The sequence below is a fragment of the Heteronotia binoei genome, chromosome 1, assembly GCF_032191835.1.
Source record: "Heteronotia binoei isolate CCM8104 ecotype False Entrance Well chromosome 1, APGP_CSIRO_Hbin_v1, whole genome shotgun sequence".
Classification (NCBI taxonomy): Eukaryota; Metazoa; Chordata; class Lepidosauria; order Squamata; family Gekkonidae; genus Heteronotia; species Heteronotia binoei.
In genome coordinates, this window is record NC_083223.1 from 153627930 (window position 1) to 153643315 (window position 15386).

Below are 15386 nucleotides of genomic sequence, written 5' to 3' on the forward strand. Positions count from 1 at the left end.
GCAGAACAGCTCCATTTTGCAGGCCCTGCAGAATTGTTCTAGGGCAGCCCCATATAGAGCAAGTTGCAGTAGTCCAGCCTGAAGGTGATCATTGCTTGGATCACTGTAGCCAAATCACAGGGAACCAGTTGCCTGACCAACCTAAGATGGTAAAAGACTGACCTGGCAACATTTGTGATCTGAACCTCCACTGACAATGAGGCATCCAGAATCACTCCTAGCCTCCTCACCATTGGTACTGGTGTTGACATCAACACCGTCCCACCAAGGGTTGGGAGCTGATTCCCAATCCCACCCTACTGCGACCCAGGTACTGGACCTCTGTCTTTGATGGATTTAATTTCAGCTGGCTCTCCTGTAGCCAACTAGTCACAGCCTCCAGTGCTCTGGCTAAGACATCAGGGCAGAGTCTGGCCATCCATCCATCAACAGATACAGCCAGGCAGGACTTTTATTGTAGTAGGAACTCCTTTGCATATTAGGCCACATCCCCTTTATCCTCCAAGAGTTTACAGGGCTGTTAGTACAGGACCTACTGTAAACTCCAGGAGGATTGGCTACATCAGGGGTATGTGGCCTAATATGCAAAGGCGCTCCTGCTACAAAAAAAGCCCTGTAGGTATCATCAGAGTACTGGTATCAATCCAGCCCAGTCCCCCAGATTAACTAGTCAAAGGGGCACATACAAATGTTAAACAACATCAGGGAGAGGATCGCCCATAATTAATGCTGCATACCAAGAGGTAACACGGAGAAACCCTCTTCCTCAGCGCCATCCTTTGTCCTTGATCATGGAGAAAGGAGACTAGTCATTGCAAGGCTGTCCCCACATCCCAGTGTTGGCAAGGTGGTGGGTTATAAGTCTGTAGCTGACTGTGTCGAAAGCTGCTAAGTCAAGCAACAACAGCAGCACTGACCCACCTCAATCCAAGTGTCTCTGGAGGGTGTCCAGTGCAGTCTCCATCCCATAGCCAGGGCAGAAGCTGGACTGGAATGGGTCCAGAATAAAGGTGTCATCCTGAAGAAAACCTGAAGCTGTTCTGCTACCGCCCTCTTAACTACCTTGCCAAGGAATGGAAGATTCAATAATAGGCAGTAGTTGACTGGAACCACAGGGTCCAGATTTTTTTTTTCAAAAGCAGTCTCACCACTGCCTCCTCTAAAGCACCTGGGAAAATCTCTGATTTCAGGGATAAATTGATAATATCTCCCGGAGGACCCTGTGGCAGAATTATAGGCAAGATAGGGCAGTTCTGTACAGCAGCCTGAATTTGTTTAGGCCTCTCTGGTTCTCTCCCATAAGATGCTGGAGGAGGCTCTTCAGCCTGAAAATGCACCCTCCACTCTGCTCTAAAAGAACCGTTTACATTTCTGCATTCCAGTCTCAAAGCCAAAACACCTAGACATGGGAACCTAAGGCTCCAAGCTCTTTTCTTGACAGAGAGCTTGTTTTTAACCTAGTGATGCAATGGCTGGTCAGAGTCTTCTGGTCAGAAAAGGGAAGGGTCTGACCATCAGATTTCTTGATTGGTAGCTAATCTGGATTCTAAAGGTATTTAACACCAGTGTTTGAGATGTGGCTAGGTCTTGCTGGAGTGGCCAGAATGAATTCCTAAATAGATAATAATTCCTAAAGGAATAAGTTTGTAAAAGTATTGGTTTGTCTTTTCCCTTCTGTAAGATGAATACTGAAATTGATTCTTGCTTGAACTTTTAGAACATCAGTATGTTCTAAAATCATAGATACTTTGGAACAGTTTTTCTCTCTCTCTCAAATTAAGGGTTTCCTGCCAGTTTCACACATACCTCGTCAAGCTGCATGAGGTGGAAGTCCTAGAAAAGATCCTATACTCCTAAATTCCTTAACGGACCCATATTCCATCCCTGCTGGTTTTTACCAACCATGACAGGGATGGGTCAAGGAGGCAGGCAGTGGTCTTCACAGCTGCCAGGATCCTGTCAAACTGCTCCTAAGAGAGTCAGCTAAATTGGTCCAAAATTGGATCCAGTTCACGTTCTGTCTTAACTGTGGGTGGCAAGTCCTGGCAGAGTGACTAGATTTCATCCACAAAATAGTTCGCAAATGCCTCATAGCTAATAGCCAATTCCTTAACCTTTTAATTTCCCTGTGGAAGGGAAGTCAGTGATCTAACAACTGTAAATAATTGAGCTGGGCAAGAGCTTAAGGATGCATAGAATTCCTCCTTTGCAGCTTTCACTGCCACCTCATAGGCTTTCATAAATGTCCTATAGCAGGGGTGGCCAACGGTAGCTCTCCAGAAGTTTTTTGCCTACAACTCCCATCAGCCCCAGCCATCGGCCATGCTGGCTGGGGCTGATAGGAGTTGTAGGCAAAAACATCTGGAGAGCTACCGTTGGCCATCCCTGTCCTATAGGATGTTCTTGCAGCTTTGTCATGAGTGTGCCACCATATGCACTCTAAACTAAACATTTTATCTTCTGATAACAAGCTGCCCACTGTTATTCCATGTGTTTGAGTAGAGAAGCAAGCTGCAATGAATTGAAGTAGCTCTTTATGCATTTTAGTGAGAATTAATGAGAGAAATCTGCTCTCGCATCTTCTAGCTTGCTGGTAGACTGTGCATAGCAGCAATGCAGCTCAGTCATTAAAATGCATGCAGAACATGATCCAACCCCTCAAGCTGTTCAAGCACTGTTTTTTCCCTTTTCTTTACAAGTTGTAATTTCAGCCTATGTCTACATGCAAGCAGCCTTCACATGTAGTGTTTTGCAGTGATCCATTTCATATAGAAAAACCCTGCCCACTGGCAATGAGAGTTTCCACAGCAGATCTGTATTTATAGAAGCTAGCATTGAAAAATAACTCTTAGTTTTTCTCAATGTATCAACCTCCAATATTCTGAACCCATGTTAAGCTGCAGTAATTTCCTCCCATGTGTGTGTATCTGTCTATTTCAACTGTTTCTTCCTTGTAAGCTCTCTGCCAGTGGCTCTCAGGGAGTTTCATAATACTCAAGATAATCCAAGGGCAGTCTGAGAGGCATAACTGGGGATATGGTAACTCAGAAATTTACACTTACTAAGAGTAACAATATTGTTTTGTGAGGGGAAGGGTGATGGCAGGAACATACTTTATGGGAGCAACTGGGTTTCCTTGGCGTGCTCTTCTTTGCTCTGGTGTCATGTAATCCCATTTGAATACCAAATTCCAATCAAAGCCTAAAAAGAGGTAGGGAATAGAGTCAGATATCATATCAGCTTGCTTCCTTCCTCGTTTGAATAAATGGTTCTAGTAGAAAAAAGTGCAAAGTAAACTGTTGAATAAGCACTGGTCTTCAATCATTGCATGAATGTTGAACCCCCCTCACAAAATTCGGCTCACTTTAGTATTATTTTGCTATTGGATTTAGGGTAATTACACCTTGAGTACTACAAGCAGCAGGATACTTGAATACGCACATTTATTCTGGCTATCAATACTAATGTGATTTTTCTTCAATGTTGCCAAATTACATTACCTCATATCCACCTGTTCATGTTTGGGGTAGGTTGTATACAGTGCAAACACCCCCAAATCCTACAATTTTTTTGTACACATTACATGCAGCACAAACTAAATTCAAGGTTATAAAACTCCATATGCCAGTCTCATACTTCAGTATGAAAGGTTTAATTTTTTTACATTGGTAGTTGTTTTAGTTTACTATGTTTATTTATTAAGATTAAATAGATGAGAGAGACAGAGAGAGACAAAGAGAGAGAGATATCCCACCACCCTGTCTACAAGGTGAGGCTTTGGGAAAAAAATCCCTCAAGGCTACAAAGAGAGGAGCATGCTTTTCCAATTGTGCCCCATCTGCCCAGTCTCCATGTAGATGCTCTGGAAATGAAAAATCTATGAAATTCTTCCTGTTCTTATACCTTCCCTTTCATCCCAACCATTCTCAGAAAGTTCTCTATATGTAACTATTGCCAAGAACCCCTACAAGTGTTTTATATATTAGCATTCAAATTCTTTAAAAGATAGGCTATTTATTCATATATTTAGCATTCATGTACATTTCTAGTATCAAAGAAATGCAGGCCCCTCTTGGCAAATACTTAAAGGTATGTTTGATAGAAACATACTCAAATGAAGGTTGAATATTTGTACGAATCCAGAAGTAGATTCATTTAGGAGTCAAAACGAAATCATTATGACAATCTACCCCATTTGAACCCAAGCAATGGCCTATACAGACCTCTATAATTTCTGTGGTACAGTATGTCATGCATACCTGTGGTACACAGGTTTTGTGGTGGCTCTTTTAGGAATAATTTACATAGCTAGCAGCTTCATGTGAATCTTTATAAAGCAAAGACTTGAAAATGCCATCTCTCTTAGATCTGTCAAACCAACTTGGCAGCATGCCTCAGACTGTAGCTATGTACTCTCTTTTCAGGGATTCTGTTTTTATAGAACAGCTCTTGATGAGAGCTCTATTATAATATCTAAGAGACTGCAGATTTCCGTAGAGATTTCCATAAAGCACTTCAAGCTTTAACCTGGAAATGCTGAGACTAGGCTCTAGACATATGATCACCACTAGTGCAACAGTCTTCCAGATACTTATTGGAAAATGCTTGTTGTCTCACACATATATACTTACATTTTAAAAAAACCTCTGCTTTTAGCCAAAGTTTAACAGTAGCTTCAAAAGATCACAAAATGCATAAGAAAATGAGACTATAAATAACATCTCGTCCAGCATCCTGTCTCACACAGTGGCCAAACTTCCAACAACAGGGCATAGCAGCTGAGGCCTTCCCCTGATATTGCCTCCTGGCACTGGTTTGCAGAGGTTTACTGCCTCTGAATGCAGAGTTTCCCTCTGGTCACTATGGCTAGTAGCCACTGCCAGACCCATCCTCCATGAACCTGTCTAATCCCCTTTTAAACCCTTCTATGCCTGTGGCCATCACTACATCCTCTGACAGTGAATTCCACATTTCAATCACTAGATGAATAAAGCAATACATCCTTTTGTCCATCTTGAAACTACTGCTTATCAACTCCACTGGACACCCCCACATTCAAGTATTTTGGGCAAGGGAGAAAGTTCTCTCTGTCTATTCTCTCAGTTCTATGCATAATTTTATAATCATAGCCCCCTTTAGTCTCTTTTCTAAACTGAAAATCCCAAGCTCTTCTGCTCTTTCCTCATAGGAAAGTTACTTCAACCTCTTAATCATCTTGGTTGCCCTCTTTTGTACATCTCCTTTTTGGGATACAGTGACCAGAATTGTACACTATTCCAAATGAGGCCATACCACAGATCTATACAGGGGCACTATAATATTGGCTATTTTATTTTCAATCCATTTCCTAATAAACTCCCAGCAAAGAGTTTGCCTTTTTTACTCCTGAGCCACAGTAGGTTGACGTTTTCATTGAGCTATCCACTATGACCTAGGTCTCTTTCCCTCTCAGTCTCAGCAAGTTCAGACATCATTAATATATACTTAAAAGGGGGGAGGGTTGTTCCATGTATATCACTTTCCACTGAACTTCATTTGCCCCTCTGTTGCCTACTCACCCAATTTGTGGAGAATCTCCTAGAACTCTTCACCCTAGACCATCTGGTCTTCATTATCCTGAATACTTCAGTGCCATCTGCAAACTTGGCCACTACACTGCTCACCCCCAGTTCCAGATAATTTATGAACAAATTAAATAGCACCAGCCCTAATACAGATCCTTGTGGGATCCCACTGCTCACTTCCTTCTGTTTAGAGAGATGTTCATTTGTTCCTTGTTCTTCTTCCTTTCATTTAACCAATTTTTAAGCCATAAAAAGACTTGGCCTCTTGCTACATGACTGCTAAGCTTACTCAGGAGTCTTTGGTGAGGTTATCTTGTCAAAAGCATTGAAAGTTCAAGTATACAATGTCTACATGCCTGTTCACTCTCTCAAAGAACTCTTAAAGGCTGAAGAGGCAGGACTTGATTTCAGTTACTAACTACACAGTATTCTTTTAGACTTGGCAGTCCCTTTCCTAACATGGGGAATGCATGAATTCTATTTAGGTTTTAATTAATATCGTCATTAGCTTCCAAGCATCGTGTAACAATTTGACTCTCTTGAGTTTCTTTTTTAGATTACTTTTTAAGCTTTTGTAAAGTCCCCTTCATTTGAAATCAAATGTTATTGTTTGGGACTTCAGGAGTAACACTCCATTCGCATGAATGTTGAACTTAACAGCATGGTGGTCACTATTCCCAATTGGCACAACAGCATCTACATCTCTCACCAATAAGGAATTACCCTATACAAGTAGCTTGGAGGAAAAACACCTACTATTCTGCATATGGTATAGTGGCATTCTTCTAATCATCCTATAATTATAGTAACAGACATTTGCCAGCACCAAATTAGCTACTTAGGAACTTTTAAAATCTGCTACAAATGAAATAAGGTTTTATTATTTCTAAAAGACAATGTCAGGCAACAAAATGTACACTTCTTGTCATGAAATTGTTTTAATACAAATAGAAACAACTGTTTCAATGGCATTGGTAAGCCTGAAATGGCATACACTAGACTGAACATTAGAGGGCTCTTCTGGAATACAAATGAAAACATAACATAATAAATCCTGAAATGCTAAAGAGGATTAAAGGAAAATTAATCTGATATGTATGCATCAGTTCAATTTTATTAGAAAACTTTCTGCTTGCAGTGAGATTAATAGCAAATGATACATCAGGATCATTGTGCATGTTTGTTTATTTTATAAGAAAAGACAGGTTGCATACCTGTAACTGTAGATCTTTGGGTGGTCATCTGTGCATTCACACTCATGGGAGAGCGCGCCTGCGCCGATCCCCGAATTGGTACCTAAAAAGCCAGGGATTTTTTCGCGCTCGGCACCAACAGGCATGTGCAGGCGTCCCAATGCGCATGCTCGCCGGCGCCAGCGAGAGGATCCCGCCAGTTCCTTCCTGACCGCTGGAAGCCCCTACTGAAGGGAGACCGTCAGCAGTGGGGAAGGAGGGTGGGTAGTGTGAATGCACAGATGACCACTCAAAGATCTACAGTTACAGGTAAGCAACCTATCTTCTTCGTGGTCTCTGTGCTTCGCACTCATGGGAGATTAGCAAGCAAGACATACCTGGAGGCGGGAAGACAGTCAACCGGAAGAAACAGCTTGCAGCACCGCAGCTCCCAAACGAGTCCTCTGCTAAGCATGCATGTCCAGCGCGTAGTGCTTCATAAGGCATGCGGAGAGAACCAGGTGGCAGCCTTGCAAACATCCGTCAGGGAAACACCTTTCAGGAACGCCACCGACATCGCCATCGCTCTTGTAGAGTGTCCACAAATAGGCCCAGGTAATGGCTTCTTTGCCAACAAATAACACAGTTTAATAGCCTCAGTGAGCCATTTCGAAAGCCGCTGAGACGAGATCCTGGAACCTAACTTAGGAGCAGCATAAGAAACAAAAAGCTTCTGGTCCTTATGAAAACTCTTGGAGCGACTTAAATAAAGCACGCTTCACATCTAGAGCGTGCAACCTACGTTCCTCATCCGAGGAAGGTGTAGAATGAAAAGTGGCTAATTAATAAGAAGCAGAGAGTGAGTATAAATGGGCAGTCTTCGCAGTGGAGGACAGTAAGCAGTGGAGGACAGTAAGCAGTGGAGTGCTGCAGCGCTCAGTACTGGGTCCCCTGCTCTTTAACTTGTTCATAAATGATTTGGAATTGAGAGTAAGCAGTAAAGTGGCCAAGTTTGTGGATGACACTAAATTGTTCAGGGTGGTAAGAACCAGAGAGGATTGTGAGGAACTCCAAAGGGATCTGTTGAGGCTGGGTGAGTGGGCGTCAACGTGGCAGATGAGGTTCAATGTGGTCAAGTGCAAAGTAATGCACATTGGGGCCAAGAATCCCAGCTACAAATACAAGTTGATGGGGTGTGAACTGGCAGAGACTCACCAAGAGAGAGATCTTGGGGTCATGGTAGATAACTCACTGAAAATGTCAAGACAGTGTGATTGCAATAAAAAATGCCAATGCCATGCTGGGTATTATTAGGAAGGGAATTGAAAACAAATCAGCCAGTATCATAATGCCCCTGTATAAATCGATGGTGCGGTCTCATTTGGAATACTGTGTGCAATTCTGGTCACCGCACCTCAAAAAGGATATTATAGCATTGGAGAAAGTGCAGAAAAGGGCAACTAGAATGAACACAGGTTTGGAACACCTTCCCTATGAAGAAAGGTTAAAACGCTTGGGGCTCTTTAGTTTGGAGAAACGTCGACTGCGGGGTGACATGATAGAGGTTTACAAGATTATGCATGGGATGGAGAAGGTAGAGAAAGAAGTCCACCATGGGGCAGAAAGACCAAAGAGCAAAGTGAACTGCCAGCAGTTCCAAGTAATTTATGTGGCAGTGAGTCAATTTCAAAGGCCAAGGGCCCCACACACACACACAGATCGTCCATATGAGACGCATCTGTTGTGATAGTCACAGTTGGTGCAGGTAGATGGAAGGGAGCTCCCTGACAAATATTGTCCTTTGACTTCCACCATTGCAGTGTTTAAAGTGTCACAGGTGGAATTACAAACCTCTTCTGAGGTGAGTCCCTTAACGGGTGAAACTGATGAAGAAACCAAAGCTGCAGGCCTCTCATCCTCAGCTTCACAAAGAGCAGCACGCTTGTAGTCGCCGCCATCAGCCCCAGCATCCGCTGCAGCTGCTGCGCCGTGCCCCACTTTTGACTCTGCAGAAGTTCGACAAGGTTGATAATGTCCATCGCTCTCTGCTGAGGCAGAAATGCGCAATGAAGGTTCGTATCCAGCAAAGCCGCTATGAACTGAACTGTCCTTGATGGAGTAAGGTGTTATTTCTCCAAATTGACCTGCACACCCAAGGTGTCAAGAAGATGAAGATTGATGGCAATGTGGGATGACAAACTCTCTTTCGACTCCGCCACGAGCCATTTGTCAATGTATGGAAAGACGACTATCCCTTGAAGTCGGAGATGGGCAGCCACAACGCTCATCATCTTTGTGAACACCCGAGGTGCAGCGGACAGACTGAACGGAAGAGCCTTGAACTGGAAGTGCTGAGAACCTACTGCAAATCGAAGGAAACGTCTGAACACAGGATGGATGCTGACGTGGAAGTATGCATCCTTGAGGTCCAGCGTTGCCATCCAATCCCCTTGGTTGATGAGGGGCAGAATTGTTTGCAGAGTGGACATTCTGAACTTCTGGTACAAAATAAATTTGTTCAGATTCCAAAGATCCATGATTGGTCTTAGACCCCCGTCCTGCTTGGGAACCAGGAAGTAACCAGAGTAGAAGCCTCTCGTCCTGGCCTCCATCGGGATCCTCTCTATGGCTTGTTTCTGTAAGAGGTTGCTCACCTCTGCCAGCAGAAGTGGGGAAGGGGAAGTGGTAATTACCACAGATTGGTTCGGAATCTGAGCAAAATCTATTTTGTAGCCTTCCACTACGATGGAAAGCGTCCACCTGTACGTAGTGATGGACTCCCAGGCTGACAGGAATGGGCGGAGGTGGATAGACGAAGGGGAAGAGGGGACGGTGACGCGTGCTGCCAGAAAGTCAAAGGCCCTGTTTTTGAGGGCGAGTGCCCTTGGACTTGCCGGTAGCCTGTGCTGAACTATAACGGTTTTTGTTGTTCCCCCTGTATGGGGACCTACTCTCAGGTTGAGCAGTGCGAGGTCTCCACTGCTGTTCCGGGGAGAACTTTTGGTACGGCTTCTTTGCCCAAGGCTTGTGCCACTGTTTCTGTCTTGCAGCTCTGGAAGATGCCGGTACGCCCAGGTTCCTGGAAATTTTTATACTTTTATCCATTTCCTGGAGCACATTGTCGGTGGTAGAGCTGAACAGGCCTTCGCCCTCGAAGGGCAGATCTTCAATGAAGGCCCTGGTGTCCTGCTAAAGAGCCGTGGATCTGAGCCAGGAGTGGCGGTGGAGACAGACGGCAGAAGTGATGGTCCTTGTTGAGATGTCGATCATGTGCTTTGCTGCAGCCAGTTGTTGTTTGGCTACAGCAAAGCCTTCCTTCTGCAACTTTTTTGCAGCCGACCTCTTCTCCTCACTCAGGGAAGACAGGAGGGGGGTTAGTTGTTCCCACACTGAGAATTGGTATCTAGCCATGCACGCGGCAAAGTTAGATACCTTTATTCCCAGCGCCCCAGCAGAGTAGAACTTCCTCCTGACGTTATCCAGCTTCTTTCCCTCCTTGTCTGGTGGAGAGCAGTGCATCTTGTGGGCCTTCAACAAGGAGGAAACGACCACCAAATTTGGCTTTGGGTGTGTAAAGAGGAACTCAGCCCTGGACTCTTGGACACGGTACATATGGTCCAACCTTCTCGATGACACGGGTGTAGAAGCAGGCTTCGCCCAGGGCTCCTTCACCGCCTGTAGGATGACCTTCGTTACTGGCAACCATTGTAGACGTATCCCGCTGCATGATGTCGAACACGTTATCGTCTACAACGGGTTGCAGCTGTGTCACTGGAAGCAAGAGGGAGAGTGCCAGCCTCTTCACCAGGTCCCTGTATGACTTCAGATCCTGCGATGGTGAGATGGGAAGATCCTCAGCCGTATGAGACACTGGTGAAGGTTCCAAAGCCCGGTCCGGATCGTCAGTACCGACCTCGGAGTCCGACGATGAAGACTCTCTGCGTAGATAATGTTCTGAGAGCACCAGAGTTGACTCTCTGACGGGCGACCGGATCGACACCGACGACCAAGGTTGGACTTCCTCCACCACCACGCCGCGTCTGTCAGGTGGGACAGAGATCGATGCCGAAGGACGCTGTCTAGAGTGTTGAGACAGCCTGGATATATGGGATGCCTCGGACTGCTGGTCTGCGAACAAGTGAGGAGGGTACCATTGGTACGGTGGGTAGGGATAAGTGTAAGGAGGCCATTGGTGCTGCTCCCATGGTGGAAGTGGTGGGAAGCGACGAGCTACTGTAGTCGGTTCCAGCTCTCTCTGGCTTCTCGCCTTATCCATCGGTAACAAAGGCTCCATCGGCATCAACACCTCCGAGACAGAGTCGCTCTCACTGCGACGCCTGGACCCTGAAGAGTGGGAGCGCTGAGTCAGGTCTATCTCTTGCTCCGATGCTAATAGGCGCAGCTGCGAAGCACTCCATCTCAACACCGAAGGGCTACGACACGGGGACGCCAAGATCTTCCTCGGTGGAGCTGTCGATGTCAAAGCATCATGCGAAGGCGAAGGGGTGCAGGATGGTCTCTTCTTCCACTTCTCCTTCAATTTCACCTTCTTTGGCGCGGATAATCAGTTCCCTGAGTCATCCCAAAGCTTCTTAGCCGGGGTGTCCACTGACCCTTCAGAAGGCCATTTCGTGGAACGCCCGCGCTCAACCGGCATCTCGGTCCTGATCGGCGAAGTCTCAGCCAATGTGACCGTCAGGGCCGCGGCCTCACCCATCGGTACCGACAGGCCCGATGCCATCTTTTGAGGACAAAGTGCCGACTCGACCAAAGCTGCCGAAAGCCTCGCCAGTTGATTCTTACGAGTTTGCTTGGAGAAACTCAGACAGTGAGCGCAAGAATCGACGCGATGTCCCTCGCCCAGACAGAGGAGACAGAGGGAACGGCTGTCGGGGGGGGGGGCAATCTTCTTCCCACAGGAGTGGCACCTCTTAAAAAACCCCCAACGTCTTTCCATAGACGCCCAGGAAAAAACCCCACCCAGGAAAGTCTATGAGGGAGAAAACATGGGGGGGGGGGGGAACTGAGCCCCGAAGGGCAAGTCCAACAAACTTTTTTTTTAAACAAAACTATCTAACAACTAACTAACTAACTACACTAAGAAAATAACAAACGCGCTATATATAACAGGAAAAAAGCAATCTAAGATTACTTTACTGACCGGGGACACGAAAGGAGATCCTCTCAGCGCAGCGGTCAAAAAGGAACTGGCGGGATCCTCACGCTGGCGCCGGCGAGCATGGCTCATTGGGACGCCTGCGCATGCCCGTTGGTGCCGAGTGCGAAAAAATCCTGGGCTTTTTAGGTACCGATTTGGGGATCAGCGCAGGCACTCTATCCCATGAGTGTGAAGCACAGAGATCTATTACTTTGTGTGTTTTAGTTTCATTTTTTTAAAAAAAGATGTAATAACTAAAAATATAGGCTCGTCCTGGTGTTCCAGAACAAAAGTCAACACAGAAGAATTGTTCATATTTATGGAAACCATACTCAACAGTGTAAAATGTAAAAATAATGTATTTGAACTTATAAAAGTTAACAGTTTTTCAACAGGCTAATTAGAAAAATTAATTGGTAAGCATTTTAACTTGACAATTAAAATTTTTATCAGATCCACAAAAAATCAAAACTTTAAAACATTACATCCTTATTTGAAAATAAAGGACCCAATCCATTTTGGTCATTCAATTCAGTTGTATTTTATCTTAAAAACTATGCTTTCAACATAGTTAAACTATAGCACTGGCCATTATATTCTTATTGCTCTGAACTGCCTATTTGAGTTGGGTAAAAGCTCAATATACTATTCTTGCACCCATAGGAGCTAGTATACATTTTTTGTAAGTGTGATTACCACACTAAACATGTTACACTCGGCATTTAAAGAGCTTCATTGGCCTTCAACTGATTCCTAGGCACAATTCAAAGTTCTGGTGTTGACCCTTTAAAGCCCTAAACAGCCTTGGTATAGGATATCTAAAGGATGCCCATACTGAGACCAACCTTGTTCTACGTTTTCCTACCTTTAGACAGCAAAAACATTTTTTCTATATACTATGAAATATCATCTGCAAGGAAGAATGTCAGTCTATCTTTACTTAGACAGCCAACTAAAATAGTTTACTTTGGGTGTGCCTTCAAAGCAGCACAATGGCAAAGGAGAACAGCATCTTGGAGGCATTCTGGGACTTCCCACTAAGTTACACTCAGTGAGCAGAAATCGTTCCTTCCACAAAAGCACTCCATTGAATCCAACCCCATGAACTTCATTATTTAGCAGTGTGAATCAGTAAACACTACAGTAGATGTATGTTTAGATGTTCTGATGTATTTTCATTATGGAACACTGAAGGGTAACCTTGTACTTCAGTTCAGGTACCTACCGCCTTTTAAATCAGCTGATGCCCCCACGTACTGGAAGTTGTCCATATTAATTACATCAATTATAGGAGAAACAACTCTGGTCTTGTCCTAAAACAAACATTGAAATAAAAGCCAGTGTAAGACAGGGACTGCTATATAATATAATAATGTGAGCATGCTTTCCCTCTTTATAGGGCACATAACAAAATCAACAAAAAGGAATTTATTCATGTCATCCTGCCTTCAAGCATCTTTCTCCACAATGAAAGTATTTCTCCACAGTTTATCTTATGCTGTCCACCACCATTTGCTCATTCCAGCCTCACTGATACAGTTTTTATAACAGTAGATAATCACAGAACTTTGTCTTGAAGGCCCAAATCACAAAAAGGCAAGGAGCAATACCTTCCACCATTCTAGGCCTAGAATTTTTTTCAAAGCTGAACACAGCAGGTGCTATTTCACTTCAATGACTTCCCACTTCCAGAGAATTACTATGCTATTACTAGTCCTATAAACGCATTAGACCATCAGCAAGTAAAAAGCAGTGGATTTTATCTTCTCTTAGATCATTATAAGGATTTATTAGCTGATAATGTACTCTAAAATGAGGAATCAGATGTAAGAAAGGCAAGAACCTGACATACACACTATCAATACTTCAAAGAAAGGCTATTTATTAACCAAAAGCAGAAAAAAATAATTCACCAAATACCTTAAAATGTTTGCTCATTTAAACTACGTCAAGAAAAAGACCAAGTGTAAAACTATACCAATTACTGTTAAAGACAGCTAGATTTCAGTCCAGTACCACCTGAAATACCAGCAAGATTTTCAGGGTATGAATTTTTGAAATTCAGAGCTCTCTTTGTCAGATACCTGATAATAAATGCTAAAGACAATTTATCAGGTAAAAAATGGGATTTTTATTCATATCATCCTGCCTTCAAGCTTATTTCTCCACAATGGAAGTATTTCTTCCATATCAATCCCATAGTATCCCATATCCATCCACAGCTGATAATGAAGGGAAATTTTTAAACAAAGACTTTAAGTATTGTAGATGCCCAAGACAAAATTGTTACGTATTAGATACATAGTATGTTATTACATTACAGAACCTATTCAAAATACTTGCATTAGGGAAATGCTTATGGTAATTTCATATATGCTCGGTATTATTTCACGAAGGTCAAAGAATTTGTGGAAGGCAGCAGGTAGTGCTATAATGGCAATCCCCAATAAAAGTCAAAGCAGAGATCACAAGCTAAAAAGCAGCTTACAAAGTTTGAGGGCATTATTATGAGGCTGAAGCAAGTAATTAAGTTATGTAAGGCAAGCCTAACATCACAAAATGAACAGTCACCCTTGAACCTAACAATAGTGGGTACCCATGAATCAGGCACATGTGCACACACAAAGGAAGCAAATGGAGAGGGCTCCACTACTTCTTGGCTCCCACTTGCCCTGATTCACATGCCCCTCCTCTGCTCAACCTCCCCCCACCATTCTCCTACTTCTACTTTTTTCATAATTTATGAATATAACCAGGGATTTTTTTCTGGAAAAAGAGGTGCCAGAACTCTCAAGAGGGAAATGAAGGAGAAAAACATGGGTGCCCCCTCATGAACTTTTAGAATTTTTTAAAGAATTTTGTTTCCACAAAAAGGTTCTAGAACTCCATTGCACCACGTCCCCCCAGAAAAAAAGTCCTGAATAAAACAGTAAGTCTCGATAGAGATGCCTAGGTTATACCAACACTTTTCTCTACTGTGAAGGCTCTCAATTTATTCCACTTCTTTTCAGTTTATTCCTGCACTGAGCGGGGGGTCTCCTGCATTGAGTAGGGAGCTCCTGCACTTAGCAGGGGGTTGGACTAGATGGCCTGTATGGCCCCTTCCAACTCTATGATTCTTATTCATAAATCCCTAAACCTTTCATAAGGGAAACTCATATTATTCCATAACCATTGAATCTATTCTAGAACTGGTAAGGATTTGATCACACAAACACCACCCTTGTGAATTCAAATACATAACACCTTCTGGACCATCCCATAACCCCCTGCTTAGTACCACACCAGCAGCAGCTCCCAGCAACTCCTGAAAAGTTAGCTCTGAAAATGCAAGAAATCCCATATAATCCCATGTATATGGGATTTGGCACAAGGGTCCACTGTCAGAAGGGAGAATCAGCAGAATCACTCTCACCTCTTTCATGCATCATGGAAGCCTTGTGCAATAAGCAGGAGGAGAGGCAATTCCTGCTGACACCCCTCCACCCCCCA

At 43.9% G+C, this 15386-nt stretch overlaps 1 protein-coding gene across 1 annotated transcript in view; it reads right to left on the bottom strand.

The window, feature by feature from the left end:
- The window catches only part of GALNT2 (polypeptide N-acetylgalactosaminyltransferase 2), a 119971-nt gene that overhangs the window by 11831 nt on the left and 92754 nt on the right, over positions 1–15386 (bottom strand). Inside the window, exons 8-9 of the mRNA XM_060242799.1 lie at positions 13120–13207; positions 3114–3201 (exon numbers count right to left, since the gene is read on the bottom strand). Coding sequence (XP_060098782.1) covers positions 3114–3201; positions 13120–13207 — 176 coding nt within the window. The remainder of the gene's footprint in view (positions 1–3113; positions 3202–13119; positions 13208–15386) is intronic.